Raw genomic sequence first — 16,628 nt, forward strand, 5'->3', positions numbered from 1 at the left:
TTTCGTTCTCTCAAAAACAATTTATTATACACCTGTTTTATTAAAAGGGTACATCTAGTGAAATTACTTATTTGAATTACAAAAGGAGCAACATGATTCAATATGAAAATAAGATACTGCCCAGTAAGTTTCGACAGTAATAAATCAGACACACAGCGGCCAATGATATCAGCTTCCTGCATGTATCCACACAAAACCCAACAACTCTTGTACAAAACAAAAGTACTCTGTAACTGTGATACATTATAAAGATTCAGTTTTTTTTTTTAAAACTGGTAAATAAGAAATGATCCTTCAGGTGGGGTCAGAAACTGGATTTCTTGGTCACACCCCAGGAACCTGTCAAAGCATCTACAACTATTCAGAAGAATATAATACAAGAGCAGGTAAAGATCATTCTCTTCGGGTTTGTTGACCATTCAACTGCTCTTATCCTTGCTGATTCTTTTTCCTTTCTTTCAGCCAGTCAGCTTGTTATCGTGGGACTTGATATGTTTCTAAGTCTTAATTGGTTTCCATCAAGAGAATTGTATGGGCTGTACACCTGAAATCTGCTGGAACCAAGGAGGAGATGCAGTCAGTTTCTATTGAACGCTTACACACACCAACAGTTTCAAAGTAGTGAGCTCATTTCTTTTATTTTTAAAATGGAAACTCTCAAAGAGCAATTTTAAAACTGAACTGAATTTAAACAGAGTAACCAGAAAGCGGAAATCAAAATAGAAAATGTAGACATATACAATGGGTCAGACAAGAGCAACTTGCATTTATATAGCACCTTTAATGTAATAAAACGTTCCAAGGTGCTTTACAGGAGCGTTATCAAACAGCAGTTGACATAAGAATATAAGAAATAGGAGCAGGAGTAGGCCATTCAGCCCCTCAAGCCTGCCCCGCCATTCAATAAGATCATGGTTGATCTGTCCCAGGCTTCAACTCCTCTTTCGGGCCTGCTCTGCTGAACCCACATAAGGAAATATTAGGGCAGGTGACCAAAGGCTTGGTTGAAGAGGTAGGTTTCAAGGAGCATCTTAAACAAGGGAGAAAGATGGAGCAGTTTAGGGGGAGAATTCCAGAGCTTAGGGCATAGGCAACTGAGAAGGCATAACCACCAATCATGTAGATATTAAAATCAGGAATGCTCAAGAGGCCCGAATTAGAGGAACACAGATATCTCCAGCCCCACAGCCCTCCAAGAAATATGGAGGGGTGAGGCCGTGGAGGGATTTGAAAACAAGAATGAGAATTTTTAGATCAGGGCATTGCTTCAGTGGGAGCCAATGTCGGTCAGTGAGCACAGGGGTGATGGGGGAACATGACAACTTCCTTTAGGACCCAGAATTATAGAAGTTGACCTGTATATGTTCATATTTTCTTTTCAAAGACTTTGATGATTTGTAGCACAAGAGACATTGAAATTTAGAACAATCATGATGCCTGTGAAGTCCACGCCATGGGAGGAACCAAGTTTTTAAAAAAATCTATTAAACTGAGTACATTTACATGTTCTAGATTTCTTCTCCGTAGTGATAAGGAACTACGGGAGAAATTTAGTTTTAACTGGTAGGATTTTTTTTTTTAAATTTCCCACTGCTTAATTTTTGCCAATGAAGCTAATCTCAGTGTATACAAAAGGGTGAATTATGCAAGTACTGTCTTGCCAACACAGCCATGCCTATTGGTAAAGTGTAGGCACACTGGACAAGATTCCTTGATGGATGCAATCAAGGAGCAAGGCTCCTCAACAGCAGCAGATGTTCAGATAAACCAGGCACAAGCAGTCCACTGGATAAGAGAATACTCATTAAGGAAGTGGATGTCACTGGCAGACAAGCATTTGTTGCCCATCCCTAATTGCTCTTGAACGGATTTGTTTGCTAGTCCATTTCAGAGGGCAGTTAAGAGTCAACCACATTGCTGTGGGCCTGGAGTCACATCTCGGCCAGACCAGGTAAGGATGGCAGATTTCCTTCCCTAAAGGACATTAGTGAATCAGATGGGTTTTTATGACAATCAATGATAGTTTCATAGCACCATTACTGAGACTAGATTTGAATTGCTGATTAATTAATTGAATTCAAATTTCACCAGCTGTCATGGTGGGAATTGAACTCATATTCCCTGGACATTAGCCTGGGCCTCAGGATTACTAGTCCACTGACATTACCACTACGTCACCGTCACCCCCCCCCCCCCCCCCCCATCTCTGTGACACCACATTGCATTTTACTTCAAACTTGTGTTGAGTGTTCTTTCATTCCTAATCACCACCTTCAGGGTTTACATAATAATAGGCCATTCAGTCCCTCGAGTCTGTTCTGCCATTCAATTAGATCACGGTTCATCTATACCTCTGCTCCAATTACCCACCTTGGTACCATATCTCAATATCCTGAGCAAATTTTCAATTGAGCCTCAGCCTCAACATCTTTTTTAGGGGGTGGGAAAAAGAGTGAAGTGCTTTCTGACATCGCCCCTGAATAGCCTAACTCTTGTTCTGGGCTTCCCCTGCCACTGGAAATAGTTTCTCTCTATCTAACCAATCAACTCCTTTAATCATCTGAAACACCTCAATTAGGTGCAGTGTCTAGAACTGAACAAAGTACTCCAGATACGGTCTAATCAGAGCTTTCTACATCCATAGCATAACTTCTGCTCCTTTGTATTTCAGCTCCCTTGAGATAAAGACTAATATTCCAATAGCCAATAACACACCATCCTGACTTGGAACTATATTGCCGTTCCTTCACTGTCGCTGGGTCAAAATCCTGGAACTCCCTTCCTAACAGCACTGTGGATGTACCTACCCCACACGGACTGCAGTGGTTCAAGAAGGCAGCTCACCACCACCTTCTCAAGGGCAATTAGGGATGGGCAATAAATGCTGGCCTGGCCAGCGACACCCACATCCCATGAATGAATAAAAGAAAGCCTCTTTAATTAAGTTGTTATTGTTTTTACCTGTCGAGTAGCTTTTACTGACTGTCTACAGTAGATACAATCCCAAAGCATAAAACACTGAGAATGAATTTTATTCTCTCTTATTCTTCCTGTCCTGAAGATAGTGGCTGCTCTGGTGCTGGCATCCCGCCGGGACCTCACCTCAGCAACCATTCATAGAACATAGAACAGTACAGGCCCTTCGGCCCACGATGTGCTGAACCTTTAACCTACTCTAAGATCAAACTACCTACCTACCCTTCATTCCACTATCATCCATGTACCTATCCAAGAGTCACTTAAATGTCCCTAATGTATCTGCTTCTACTACCACCGCTGGCAGCGCATTCCACGCACCCACCACTCTCTGTGTAAAGAACCTTCCTCTGACGTCTCCCCGAAACCTTCCTCCAATCACCTTAAAATTATGCCCCCTAGTGATAGCACTTTCTGCCCTGGGAAAAAGTCTCTGGCTATCCACTCTATCTATGCCTCTCATCATCTTGTACCCCTCTATCAAGTCACCTCTCATCCTTCTTCGCTCCAATGAGAAAATCCCTAGCTCCCTCAATCTTTCTTCGTAAGACATGCCCTCCAGTCCAGGCAGCATCCTGGTAAATCTCCTCTGCACCCTCTCTAAAGCTTCCACATTCCGCATGCATGATCCTGGACGCGGACTACAGGGTATGTTGCAGCCGAGATCAGGATCTTCCCCTTTCGCGATCAGGATCAGGAAATCCTGGTCAATTTTTTTTAAATGTTAAAACACTGCTCTCCCCAGTTCAAGAATATTGAAACCAAGCAGCTCGCCACCACCCTAGCTGCAATCAGTGAATTCAGCACAGATCAGAGACTGGACTGCGACCTTCACAGTTTGTGTAGTTCAGTACCAAGCCACAAGCTCCACTTAACCCCATCCCTCCTGAGTCAGCTGGAGGGTTTGTATAAATCATTTATAAACTTTTTTTTTTACTTGTAGCAACACTGACTTCTCTGCTTTTCAGCTTTGACCATATTTATATACTGACAGGAAATAAATGCAGACTGGCTAAGTGGGTAGCACTCTCACCTCGGAGTCAGAAGGTTGTGGGTTCAAGACCCACTCCAGAGACTTGTGCACATAATCTAGGCTGACACCCCCAGTCCAATACTGTCAGAGGTGCCATCTTTTGGAGGAAACGTTAAACCAAGGACATGGCACTATTTCGAAGAAAAGCGAGCGAGTTCTCCCCAGTGTCCTGGCCAATATTTATCTCAGCCAACATAACTAAAAACATTGTCTGGTCATTGTCACATTGCTTTTATATTATTGTCACATTGCTGTTTGTTTGACATTGCTGTGTGTAATGTGGCTGCTGCATTTCCTACAACAGTGACTACACTTCAAAAGGTATTTCATTGGCTGTAAAGCACTTTGTGATATCCTGAAGTCGTGAAAGGCACTATATAAATTCCAAGTCTTTCCTTCTATGGCGATAGAGAAGGGGATTGAGACTAAATGGTAGTTCTTTCAGAGAGCTGGCACAGTGATGATGGGCCGAATCGTCTCCTCCTGTATTATATGATTCTATGATTCAACCATGTGCATTAAAGAGAGTAAATTCTACCAATAAGATAATATGAGAAACAATGTTGTAAACTTCAAACACTTATGTTACTTTTGCATAAAACAAAGATTGAACTTTGGAAAGGCAAGGACACTCACCTGTTGATAAGATGTTGTATAAACCATGACATTTTGTGGCTGGCCATCTGCAGTGATCAATCCTGTTGTCAACTGATTAGCTGTTGATGGCAATAAGAAATGTATCAAAGTTTTCAATAGCGCAGTAGTATATTTGCAATAAACAAGCTGAAATTAGTATTGTGCATTAAACTAAAACATTCACCGGGTCTATGCAATTCTCTCACTGAACTTAATATTCAGCATCCCCACATTCACAGGGAACCCCTGATTTGGATGCTACATGACTAAAACCAGGTAGGTATTTTAGAACATTGGGTGAAAATATGCTAGGAGACAGCAATTTAAGCCAGATATTCTAAGAAAATGTAACTGCACAAAAGAGACCAGTGGGTGTTTTTTTTTATAAATTTGTTAATATTCAGTGGAGCATTTTCTTCTTGTCAAAAACATTACAGCACAGAAACAGGCCATTCAGCCCATCAAATCAACGCCGGTTGTTAATGCTCTGCATGAGCCACCTCCCACCCTGCTTCATTGAATCCTATTAACTAATCCTTCTAAACACTCTCACCTTGCTTTGCTTGTGTTTGTTACAATGATCAGAAATATTAATGACTCCAGTTTTCTGTTGAGTGAATTTGTACTATGGGATTCGTCAACCCATAGGAAATTAAGCACAGCCACAAATTTGTGCAGCCTAGTTCACTGACAGCCATTCCTGGGTTTTGAAAAACAAATGATTTCTAAAATTAATTCCTCTAGAACCACACTACTGGTTCTTGTGTGTAATCAAGCCCCAGGAGGTTGGAAATCAGAAACTTAAAGTAACCTATTTTTGGTAGCTTTGCTCAGTGATAGCACTCAAACAGTAGATCCATCACCAAACTGTTTTTACCAATTTCACTCTTTGGGTCCAAAACTTTTCAGGATGAGGAACTTCAGTTACAAGGAGGGGTTGGGACTGTTTTCCTTTGAGAAAGGAAGGTTGAGAGGAGATTTGATAGAGGTGTTCAAAATCATGAGGGGTCCGGACAGAGTAGATAAGGAGAAACTAATCCCATTGGCAGAAAGGTCGAGAACGAGAGGACACTGATTTAAGGTGAATGGCAGAAGAACCAAAGCTGACAGGAGCAAACACTTTTTTTTACGTGGTGAGTGGTTAGGATCTGGATTGTACTGCCTGAAAGTATGGTGGAGGCAGATTCAATCGTGGCTTTCAAAAGGGAATTGAATAATTATTTGAAGAGAAAAATTTGCAGGACTACAGGGAAAAGGCGAAAAAAGTGTTATAAACAGTGAGAATCACTCCTTGGCTCAGTATTACTGTAGGATGCGTTCAGGGAAAAGGCTACAATCTCTTAGATGCAGGACAAATTGGTTCTTCAACTCGTTTGTGCCTTTATAAGAACTTTTAACAGGAGCTTGATGAATGGTTTAGGATATGTACTCATGATGGGAGTCTGAATGATTATCTTAATGCATTGGAATTAGTTTTTAACATATTTTAATCGTTACTTTTTGAGATAGTGTAATTTTCTTTTTTATTATAATTCATATGTAATTTGTTTTAATGGATTAGCAATATACCCAAAATAAATATCCATATGGACAACAAAGTGACATTGAGTGGGACTAGCTGAGTTGCTCTTGCAGAGAGCCAGGATGGACACAATGGGTCGAATGGCCTCCTTCTGTGCTGTAACCATTCTATAATTTATAAAAGATGGAGCGGTGCAGAAAAGGGGAAAAAATAACTGCCAGATTCAGTTTATTGCCACAATTTTCCTTCAGTTTTAATGCCAATCACTGCCCTCGCTGCTGTTAAACATCCCTGCTAGTAGTTTGAGGGTGTGGCTATCCCAAGGAAGAGTAAGTAAAGCTTTCTGTTTTTCTCTTCTCCAACATAAATAAAATTGAGAGAGAACAACTCAGTGCAGGAGCCCTGCTCCTCCAACATCCAGCCAAGTCTGCATCTGCAGCAGCAAATTTTAGATGAAGAAAATAATTTAGCTTTCAATTAAAAGTCATGAAAAATGATCATCACCCTCACCAAATGGATGGGCTATCTTGTGAATTCTCCCCTTTTGCCGCCCCAATGTCAGTCCTGCCTTCATCTGCCTGGGTCCCACTCTCTGGAATTCCCTCAACCTCTCCAACTGTGTCTGCTTCTCAAAACCTGCGGCAGTTACGACAAAGCTTTTGGTTCCTCCCTCAACCTTTTTTGACTCAGGACCATCTTTTCATCACACATCTGTGAATCACCGTCAAAATTTTTTTTGTGTTAAAGTTGCTGTATAATGCAAGTTGAATAATAGCAACACATTGTAGACATATGGGTTAAAGACAAAGACTGTTCTGATCTGACAGCATTTTTCCATTAAGATCTTTATTGCCTTCTGAGGTGACTATCCTTTGTTTAAAGAAAAAAAAATCCTTCTTCCTGCTTCCTTTAGTGTCCAGTAGCCAGTCTTGAATAAAAGTTTTTTTTAAGAATTCAATGGTCATATGCAGCACTTACAGAAAGTTTCTTCTGTCAGTTCCTCGCCAAGGCCATCTGTGCCTCCACCTGTTGATGTGTTTAATCCTTTCTCCCCCTTCATTGCCTGCACAATTCAATTCAGTTTTAATTTTTCTTTGAATGACAAATGTGATTGGAAAAAAAGGTTTACTTTTTAAACATGTACCAACAACTTGCATTTATATAGCGCCTTTAACATCCCAAGGCACTTCACAGGAGTGTTATCAAACAAAATTCGATACCGAGCCATGTAAGGAGATGGTCGGACAGGCGACCAAAAAGCTTGGCCAAAGAGCTAGGTTTTAGGGAGCACCCTGAAGGAGAAGAGAGGCGGAGAGGTTTAGGGAAGGAGTTCCAGAGCTTGGGGCCTAGGCAACTGAAGGCCGCCAATGGTGGGGCAATGAAAATCGGGGGGGAGCGCAAGAGGCCAGAATCGGAGCAGTGCAGAGATCGCGCAGGAGGTTACAAAGAGAGAGGGGCGAGGCCACGAGGGAACTGAAAACAAGGATGGGAATTTTAAAATTCTTATGAAATATTCAGATGGATTGGTGCCACAGCAATCAAGTGGAAGGACCACAGGCCAGTGTCTGCACTTCCCCAGTCAGCTCCTCATTTCAGTCATGTTGACAATCCTGAGCAAGCAGTTCACCACTGGGTGGGTTAAATTAGAGAGACTTCATTCCAGGCAGCGTACTCTCTCTTCAGGTAGGCTGATAGCAAAAATGCCCCAACTGGAATGTGGCAGCCTGCCTTCCCAAAAAAAAACAGAAATCAAATGCAGAGAAGCTAACACTGGACAATAACAATTTTCAAAGACCACTTAAATACTTTTGAATTTAAAAGTGAAAACAGTTTCACCTCTCTGAACTTCTGCAGGTAAAGTTTTAGTGGTTCCACATAACTGTCGAACCCGAGTGTGGACATGGCAAAAAGGATATCTTCTCCATTGATGGTTTTGCGTTTCTCTTGGTGACATCGCTCACTGGCCTCAGACGTTATAAAACTGATAAACTCACTCACACATTCTTGAACGCATTCTTTAGCATCCTTAGCGATCTAATGAGAGATGGTTTCGATTGTTAGGAACATTGAACACTACAGCTGCATGTTATGCTTTTATAAAATTCATCCAAAGCCACAATATCTACTTCCCACTCAAGCACAGGAAGGTTTTATCTGCACAATAACTTCAACAGTCTTTATTGGCTCTGAAGGGCTTTGAGCGGTACTGGAGGATGTCCTATTGATGGCTATAGACAGTACGATGTACTGAACAGTATGCTTAAGCCCCAAAGGACTTTTCTTTTTCTGTTTAAGAGCAGACGGTTACACTTTGTATCCAAGTCGTCATTTAGCACTGAGGTATTGTCAGATGAGATGTCAAACCGAGGTTCTACCCCATCAAGTGAATGTTCCATGACGCTATCTGAAGAGGAACAGGGCGTTCTTCTCATGTCTTGGCCAATGTTCAGCCCTCAACTGACAGTCAGAAATCAAGTATCTGCTCATTCATTTGTTCTTTGTAGGATCTTTGTGTACAAATGGTCTGCCATGTTTTGACTGCACTTTAAAAGTACTTCATTGTATCTGAATCACTCAGGCATTGAGGATGTATCAAGGTGCGACATAAATACAATCCCAGTCAGGAGTGGTATCCCATGTCAGTACATGTACCAACAAGACTCAACTTGCACTTCCAGCATGCTGATGTTTTTACCCCCAAGTTAAATCCACTGGAAATATATCTTGGGTATTTATTCTAATCTGATTCCAGCTCTGTAGCCCCAAGTAACTTTGCAGTCAAATAGTAGGAGACTCCCCTACTCACCAAGATGAATATTTCTGTAATGTAATTAAAACTAAAAAAAAAGGATCACTGGCATTAAAATCTATATTACTATAGGAAACTGGCACATTACAGAGTGTGTCCCTGGAATTTCCAAATTAAATGCATGGTTGTTCATTTCAAATGAAATAGCTTTTCTGTATTGTATTTTGTAACAACTGACATTTATGTAATGCTTTTAACGTTAATGTGGTCCCAAGGCACTTCACAGATAAGGATAAGGAAAGAAGATGCCAAACCAGGAATGGAGAGGTTAGGATGGACGACAGGAAGCTTGGTCGAAGAGATAGGAGTTACAGAAGCTTTTAAAAGGAGATGGAGATGTTTAAGGAAGGAATGCCAGAGTGTGGAACTTAGGTAGCTGAGGGATCTACCACCAACATTGGGACAAAGGGAGGGGTGATGCATTACAGCCTAAAATCAGAGGAATTGTCTGTTTTAGGACAGGATGATGGTGGTGTGGGCTTGACAAGATTGCAGAGATGGGGAGACCATACTAGGATTTAAACAAGACAAGAAGGATTTTAAAACCATTAGGTGACTGGAAGCCAATGAAGGGAGCATAGTGCAGGAAAGTACACGTGCAGCAAGGCTCATATTGAAATTAATGTGGGGTGAAGGGAGGCCAGTAAGGAGGACATTAGAGTAATGGGTCTGGAGGCATATAAAGGTTTCAGCAATGAAGGGGCAGAGGAAAGCAATGTTAATGTGGCAATGTATGGAGTCTCTGTGGTGGCGAGTGTCTATGGTCTGAAACTATCAGGGTTGAAATAGATATCATGGTTACAAACAGTTTGAGACAGTTACTGGAGGGGGAAGGAGTCGCTAGCATGGAAATGGAGTTTGTAGTGAATTTCGAAGACAAAAGCTTTGGTCTTCGTGGCGTTGAGTGTGAGGAAGGCGGGATCCATGGAGGAATGGATGTCTGATGAACAATCTGACAACACAATTACAGTTCAGGAGTCAAGGAAGCCTAGAGAAGGTACAGGGCCGGGGAGGGGGAGGTGGGGTCAGGACAGGACGGGGGCTGGAAGCTGGCTTGTGGATGAAGTCAGCAAGGAGGAGTATGTAGATGAGAAAAGAGGGGGCCTAGGATAGATCTTGGGGACCTGGAAGTAACTGCAGGTTATGTTTTCTAAAAGAAAATTGCTTCTGAACATTCTACAGTCAAGTGCTGCTTTTCTCCTTATTCTAGAGTATATCACATATTTTCTCATGAAATTTACAGACTGTTAAGTTACAGAGTGTATTAATTTAATTTGAAAAATCATATTAAAATGGGACCAAAAATTTAACATGTCGGTTCTATCAGAAATGTCCCAAAACTACTTCATATCCAATGAATTACTTTGAAGTGCAATCTGTTATGTAGGCTGTGTTCAAGTGGAACTCACTCTTTGAAATTTTAATCCTCCACACTTGATAATGTATCACAAAATGATTCCTTGATGTGCAAATTATAATCAAGATGAAGTTTGTCCTGAAATAATTAGATCTCCCATGGCATTGCTCACAGCTGGGCTGTGTTTTATGTTTTATGATAATAGACATGTTCTGCTATGTACCACAATGTATTATCGAGGCCATTGTTTTCTCTCAGCCTATTCTGATTTACTGCTGTTTCACTTTAACCCAAACGAGTGTGACAGCTGATGTGTGACAGGAAATAAGTAGGATGGTTACAGGAAGGACTTGTTATAGAGTTTTATCAAAAGATAAAGTTTCACAATACCTTCCCTGTTGCAGGTACGGCTGATTTCATTATCCGTGCAACATTGGCAATTGGAAGATAGATGTCTTGTTCCCTGTAGGACTCTTTGGAACCATTTGTGTCATCATGATCACCAAGCCCCTCGTCAGTGTCTCCTGCAACAGAATAACTCAGTAATGTACAATTCCCCTTACAGGAAAAACAGACACTAGAAGATTCACTGGAAAAATAGAAACATAGAGCTAGTTGTGCCTTCGAAAGAGCTATTCCATTAGTCCCTGTCCTCTGCTCTTTTCCCATTGCCCTGCAATATTTTCCTTTTCAAGTATATCTCCAAATCCAGTTTGAAAGTTACTACTGAATCTACTTCTACTACCCTTTCAGGCAGTGCATTCCACATCATAAGTCACTGCATAAAAAAATTATCTGCCCTCTGGTTCTTTTGCCAATTATCTTAAATCAGATTCCTCTGATTACTGATCCTCCTGTCAGTGGAAACAGTTTTTCACTACCTACTCTATCAAAACCCTTCATAATTGTGAACACCCCTATTAAAATCTTCCATTAACCTTTTGTGCTCGAAGGAGAACAATCCTAGTTTCTCCAATCTCTCCACATAACTGAAGTCCCTCATCCCTGGTATCACTCTAGTGAATCTCCTCTGCATCCTCTCCAAGGCCTTGACATCCTTCTACACAATACATCTGTGCACAAGAGTCTGTTCTCATCATGTACTGGATGTCTAACTTTTGCGCTCATGCTCAAAACAGTCCAAAGGCATCTACTCTGACCCAACCACATCTTTGAAAAAGCACTTTCTAATGTATCAGTATGAGGTTTCACACCTCACCCCCCCCAACCCATTGGTATCAGCTTTCTGGCTGTTCCACAAGATTAACTATGGATATTTTTGTGCTGTGGACTTGTAACTATTGACGACTGAGTTAAGACTTCCTAAACTCATTTTATGTAGAATCATTACAGTCACTGGAGAGGGAAGTTTCTATCACATAGTCTGTGTTGGGGTCAAATACAGATCACAAGTGGTGAAACAGCAATGCTGTTCACCCGCTTTGCCACTTAGTCCCCGATCTTGACATTTTCAATGTTAAAAGTTTTCTTAAGAGCTCATTTTAATCATTTAAACCAAGCACAACTAATAACAATTCACAATATTTGTAGTGGTTGTTAAAAACTAAACATAAAAGGTAAACTATTTGAAAAAAAAACCTTCCTTAACCATCTGCAATTAAATCACTGAGTACATGGCTATTGCCTCCTCAAAATCTACAGCTCAACATGGAGTTTCCAAATATTTGGTCACATTGACACAAGGATATGGCATCCCCATGGTAAACCTACCTTGCCTTTGTACTTTGCATGACTTTTAAACAGATGCAATTCTCTTTCCAATGGCTCTCAGTGCCATGCAATCCTTCCTGCCCTGTGACAGCAGCAACAGTAGCAGACCACAGATGTTAACCTAAACCTAGCACTGTCACCTCTGAACCAGAAGGTTGTGGGTGTAAATCCTGCTCAAGAGACGTGAACATAAAATCCAGGCTGACACTCCAGTGTAGTACAGAAGGAGTGCTGCACTGTTGGAGGTGCCGTCTTTCAGATGAGACATTAAAGCTGTCTGCCCTCTCAGGTGGATCCAAAAGCACCCATGCCACTATCTGGAAGAGGAGCAGGGGAGTTATCCCTGGTGTCCTGGACAATATTTATCTATCAATATCACTAAAAGCAGATTATCTGGTTATCACTTTGCTATTTGTGGGAGCTTGCTGTGCACAAATTGGCTGCAGCGTTTTCTACATTACCACCCTTCACAAAGTGCATAATTGGCTGTAAAGTGCTTTGAGATGTCCGGAGATTGTGAAAAGAGCTATAGAAATGTGAGTTCTTTCTTAAACAAGGGGATGGTCTGCACATGATCTGTACTGGAGGCTGACTGAACTCTCAGCTTGCCTGGATCATTAAAAGAAAATGGTGGCTCGTTGCAGTGCGTGTCACCAGCACCATTTCTGTTGTGCTCAGACTCTGCTAGTGGGTATTCGAGGGGCACAAAAAACAAAAGACCTCTTGAAATGGCTCTATGTTCCATGGCTCTATACGGCAAAGAAACAGGCCCTTCGGCCCATTGTGTCTGTGCCAGCCATCAAGCACCGATCTATTCTAATCCCATTTTCCAGCACTTGGCCCATACCTCATTCACATATCCACATTGACACTAGCACTGCAATAGAAAGGGAATGTAAATTGGATATAGGGCGAGCACATTTCAAACAGGGAGCCTTGGTGGGTCATCAGGGCTAGATTGGTTTTCGAAGAGAAAACCTATAAAAAGTGTTTTAGTTATTCCTTTACTCGATGGCAAAAAATAAGTCTTACCTTCGTGAGACTGTAACACATAATGACTTCCACCAATGTAATCACCCGCGATTCCTAACTGGGAAGCATCTGTAGTGGAACTGTCACCATCCATCTGAAAAATTGAGAAATGCTGAATTAGGAGGAGAAAACAGCAATTACAGTTAAACCAAAATGCTTTTGAGATGTGTTGAGAAAATAAACGGAGCCTTCTGCAGGAAAACAGTACACCTTGGATTTACTTGTGTGACAGCAGTGCAACCAGATGCATTTTATTTATACAACTCAAATCACTATTAAAACCTAGAATAATACAAAGTATAGGCCATTATACGTACAGCCAACAAAATCAGAACTCAGTGATGCCACTGATTCTCTAGCCAGCGGAAAAGCCCCTGGGAAGGACGGCATTACCCCTGAAATCAAGAGTGCCAAGCCTGCTATACTTTCAGCACTGCACGAACTGCTTTGCCTGTGTTTGGGACGAGGGTGCAGTACCACAGGTCATGCGCGATGCCAATATCATCACCCTCTATAAGAACAAGGGTGACCGCGGTGACTGCAACAACTACCGTGGAATCTCCCTGCTCAGCACAGTGGGGAAAGTCTTTGCTCACGTCGCCTTAAACAGGCTCCAGAAGCTGGCTGATCGTGTCTATCCTGAGGCACAGTGTGGCTTTCGAGCAAAGAGATCCACCATTGACATGCTGTTCTCCCTTCGCCAGCTACAGGAGAAATGCCGTGAACAACAGATGCCCCTCTACATTGCTTTCATTGATCTCACCAAAGCCTTTGACCTTGTCAGCAGACGTGGTCTCTTCAGACTACTAGAAAAGATTGGATGCCCACCAAAGCTACTAAATATCATCACCTCATTCCATGACAATATGAAAGGCACAATTCAGCATAGCGGCGCCTCATCAGACCCCTTTCCAATCCTGAGTGGCGTGAAACAGGGCTGTGTTCTCGCACCTACACTGTTTGCGATCTTCTTCTCCCTGCTGCTCTCACATGCGTTCAAGTCTTCAGAAGAAGAAATTTTCCTCCACACAAGATCAGGTGGCAGGTTGTTCAACCTTGCCCGTCTAAAAGTGAAGACCAAAGTACAGAAAGTCCTCATCAGGGAACTCCTCTTTGCTGATGATGCTGCATTAACATCTCACACTGAAGAGTGTCCGCAGAGACTCGACAAGTTTGCGGCTGCCTGCAATGAATTTGGCCTAACCATCAGCCTCAAGAAAACGAACATCATGGGACAGGACGTCAGAAATGCCCCATCCATCAATATCGGCGACCACACTCTGGAAGTGGTTCAAGAGTTCACCTACCTAGGCTCAACTATCACCAGCAACCTGTCTCTCGATGCAGAATTAAACAAGCGCATGGGAAAGGCTTCCTCTGCTATGTCCAGACTGGCCAAGAGAGTGTGGGAAAATGGCGCACTGACACAGAACACAAAAGTCCAAGTGTATCAAGCCTGTGTCTTCAGTACCTTGCTCTACGGCAGCGAGGCCTGGACAACGTACTTCAGCCAAGAGCAACGTCTCAATTCATTCCATCTTCGCTGCCTCCGGAGAATCCTTGGCATCAGGTGGCAGGACCGTATCTCCAACACAGAAGTCCTCAAGGTGGCCAACATCCCCAGCATATACACCCTACTGAGCCAGCGGCGCCTGAGATGGCTTGGCCATGTGAGCCGCATGGAAGATGGCAGGATCCCCAAGGACACATTGTGCAGCGAGCTCGTCACTGGTACCAGACCCACCGGCCGTCCATGTCTCCGCTTTAAAGACGTCTGCAAACGCGACATGAAGTCCTGTGACATTGATCACAAGTCGTGGGAGTCAGTTGCCAGCGATCGCCAGAGCTGGCGGGCAGCCATAAAGGCGTGGCGAGTCGAAGAGACTTAGCAGTTGGCAGGAAAAAAGACAGAAGCGCAAGGAGAGAGCCAACTGTGTAACAGCCCCGACAACCAATTTTATCTGCAGCACCTGTGGAAGAGTCCGTCACTCTAGAATTGGCCTTTATAGCCACTCCAGGCACTGCTTCACAAACCACTGACCACCTCCAGGTGCTTACCCATTGTCTCTCGAGACAAGGAGGCCAAAGAGAGAGGCCATTAATAATAGGCGTAGGCGAGTGATGGAGTAATTGTGCATCAAATAGGTTAAAATATCCTTTTAATTGCAAATCCAAGCACAAGGTACAAATCAGAAAACAAACTGAAGTGTTGTCATGCTTTTTTGTCACGTCTTGTACTTCTATAAATTCATCCTGTATGATTTACATGGTTGAAAGTGTTATTCAAATGTGTAACACTTGTTTCAAAACAACTCGAAAGTAGCCCAGAAATGCAATAGATATTTTATGGTTGAGCTTACAATAAAAGTTTACTGAGTGGAGAGCATCGAACTGGTTAAACAATGAGAAACTGAGCGACTACAAAGAACATCCCATTTAATAAGGGATTCTGTCGCACATCCAACCCTGCTTTAACTGAAGCCATTCACATACACTGACTGTGTGCTTTAGAAGGGATGAATGGAGGTGCACAGCAATAAGGTGTGAGTGTAAATGTGGGACAGGAGGCAGTAATTCATCTGGGAGAACACCAAAATAGAAAGAAATGGCTAACAAACTGCTGTTCACAAGACCCTAAACACTAATAGTTTAAGCACAACTACACTGGCCGAAATTAATCTTGAATTACTGGGCATAAACTGTACTTATATAGCTCCTTTAATGTAATAAAACATCGTAAGGCCCTTCACAGGAGAATCATCAAACAAAGTGTGACACCAAACCAAATGAAGCAATATAGGAACAGGTAGCTAAAATTTTGGCCAAATAGATAGGCTTTTAGGAGAGGTGGAGGGGTTTAGGGAGGGAGTTCCAGATCTTCCAAGATAGCTAAAGGCACGGCCACCTATAGAGATTTGGGGTGCAGAAGTGGTCAGAACAGGAGGAGTGCAGATATCTCGTTGGGTTGTCGAGCTGCAGCATGTTACAGCGATAGTGGGGGGGGGGGGGGGGGGGGCCGACCTGGGGAGGGCATGGAGGCATTTCAAAACAAGGATAAAAACTTTAAAACCGAAGCATTGCCAGTCTGGAAACCAATATAGGTCAGCAAGTGTAGAGGTCTTGGGGGAACGGGACTCAGTGCAAGTTTTGGATGAGTTCAGGTTTATGGAGGGTGCATGGTGGGAGGCCAGCAAGCAAAGCATTGGAACAGTCGAGTCTAGAGGTAACAAAGGTACGGATGAGGGTTTCAGCAGCTGATGAACTGAGGCCGGGGCGGAAATTGGCATTGTTAGAGGTGAAAGTAGGTGGTCTTGGATACAGGGCTGGGAGCTTAGTGTCACATCAGATGCGGTGATTGGTCTGGTTCAGCTTCAGACAGTTACTAGTGAGAGGGATTGAGTCAGTAGCTAGGGTAGAGTGTTTGTGAGCAGGACCGAAGACGATGGTGCCAGTCTTCCCAAAATATAATGTGGAGGATATTTCTTCTCATTCAATACTGGAGAGAATGGTAGCGTCGTGGTACTGTTACTGA

General features: G+C 42.6%; 1 protein-coding gene across 4 annotated transcripts in view; it reads right to left on the reverse strand.

Moving 5' to 3' along the window:
* The window catches only part of LOC137379465 (nuclear transcription factor Y subunit beta-like), a 36,065-nt gene continuing 19,437 nt past the window's right edge, over positions 1-16,628 (reverse strand). For 3 of the 4 annotated variants that reach the window (XM_068050323.1, XM_068050321.1, XM_068050322.1), the window contains 6 exons: positions 13,097-13,190; positions 10,724-10,857; positions 8,004-8,201; positions 7,146-7,230; positions 4,646-4,725; positions 1-554 (listed from right to left, as the gene is read on the reverse strand). In XM_068050323.1, coding sequence (XP_067906424.1) covers positions 519-554; positions 4,646-4,725; positions 7,146-7,230; positions 8,004-8,201; positions 10,724-10,857; positions 13,097-13,190 — 627 coding nt within the window. In that variant the 3' untranslated portion in view covers positions 1-518. The remainder of the gene's footprint in view (positions 555-4,645; positions 4,726-7,145; positions 7,231-8,003; positions 8,202-10,723; positions 10,858-13,096; positions 13,191-16,628) is intronic. The other variant, XM_068050324.1, reaches the window with a different exon arrangement.

The sequence above is a fragment of the Heterodontus francisci genome, chromosome 18, assembly GCF_036365525.1.
Source record: "Heterodontus francisci isolate sHetFra1 chromosome 18, sHetFra1.hap1, whole genome shotgun sequence".
Lineage (NCBI taxonomy): Eukaryota > Metazoa > Chordata > Chondrichthyes > Heterodontiformes > Heterodontidae > Heterodontus > Heterodontus francisci.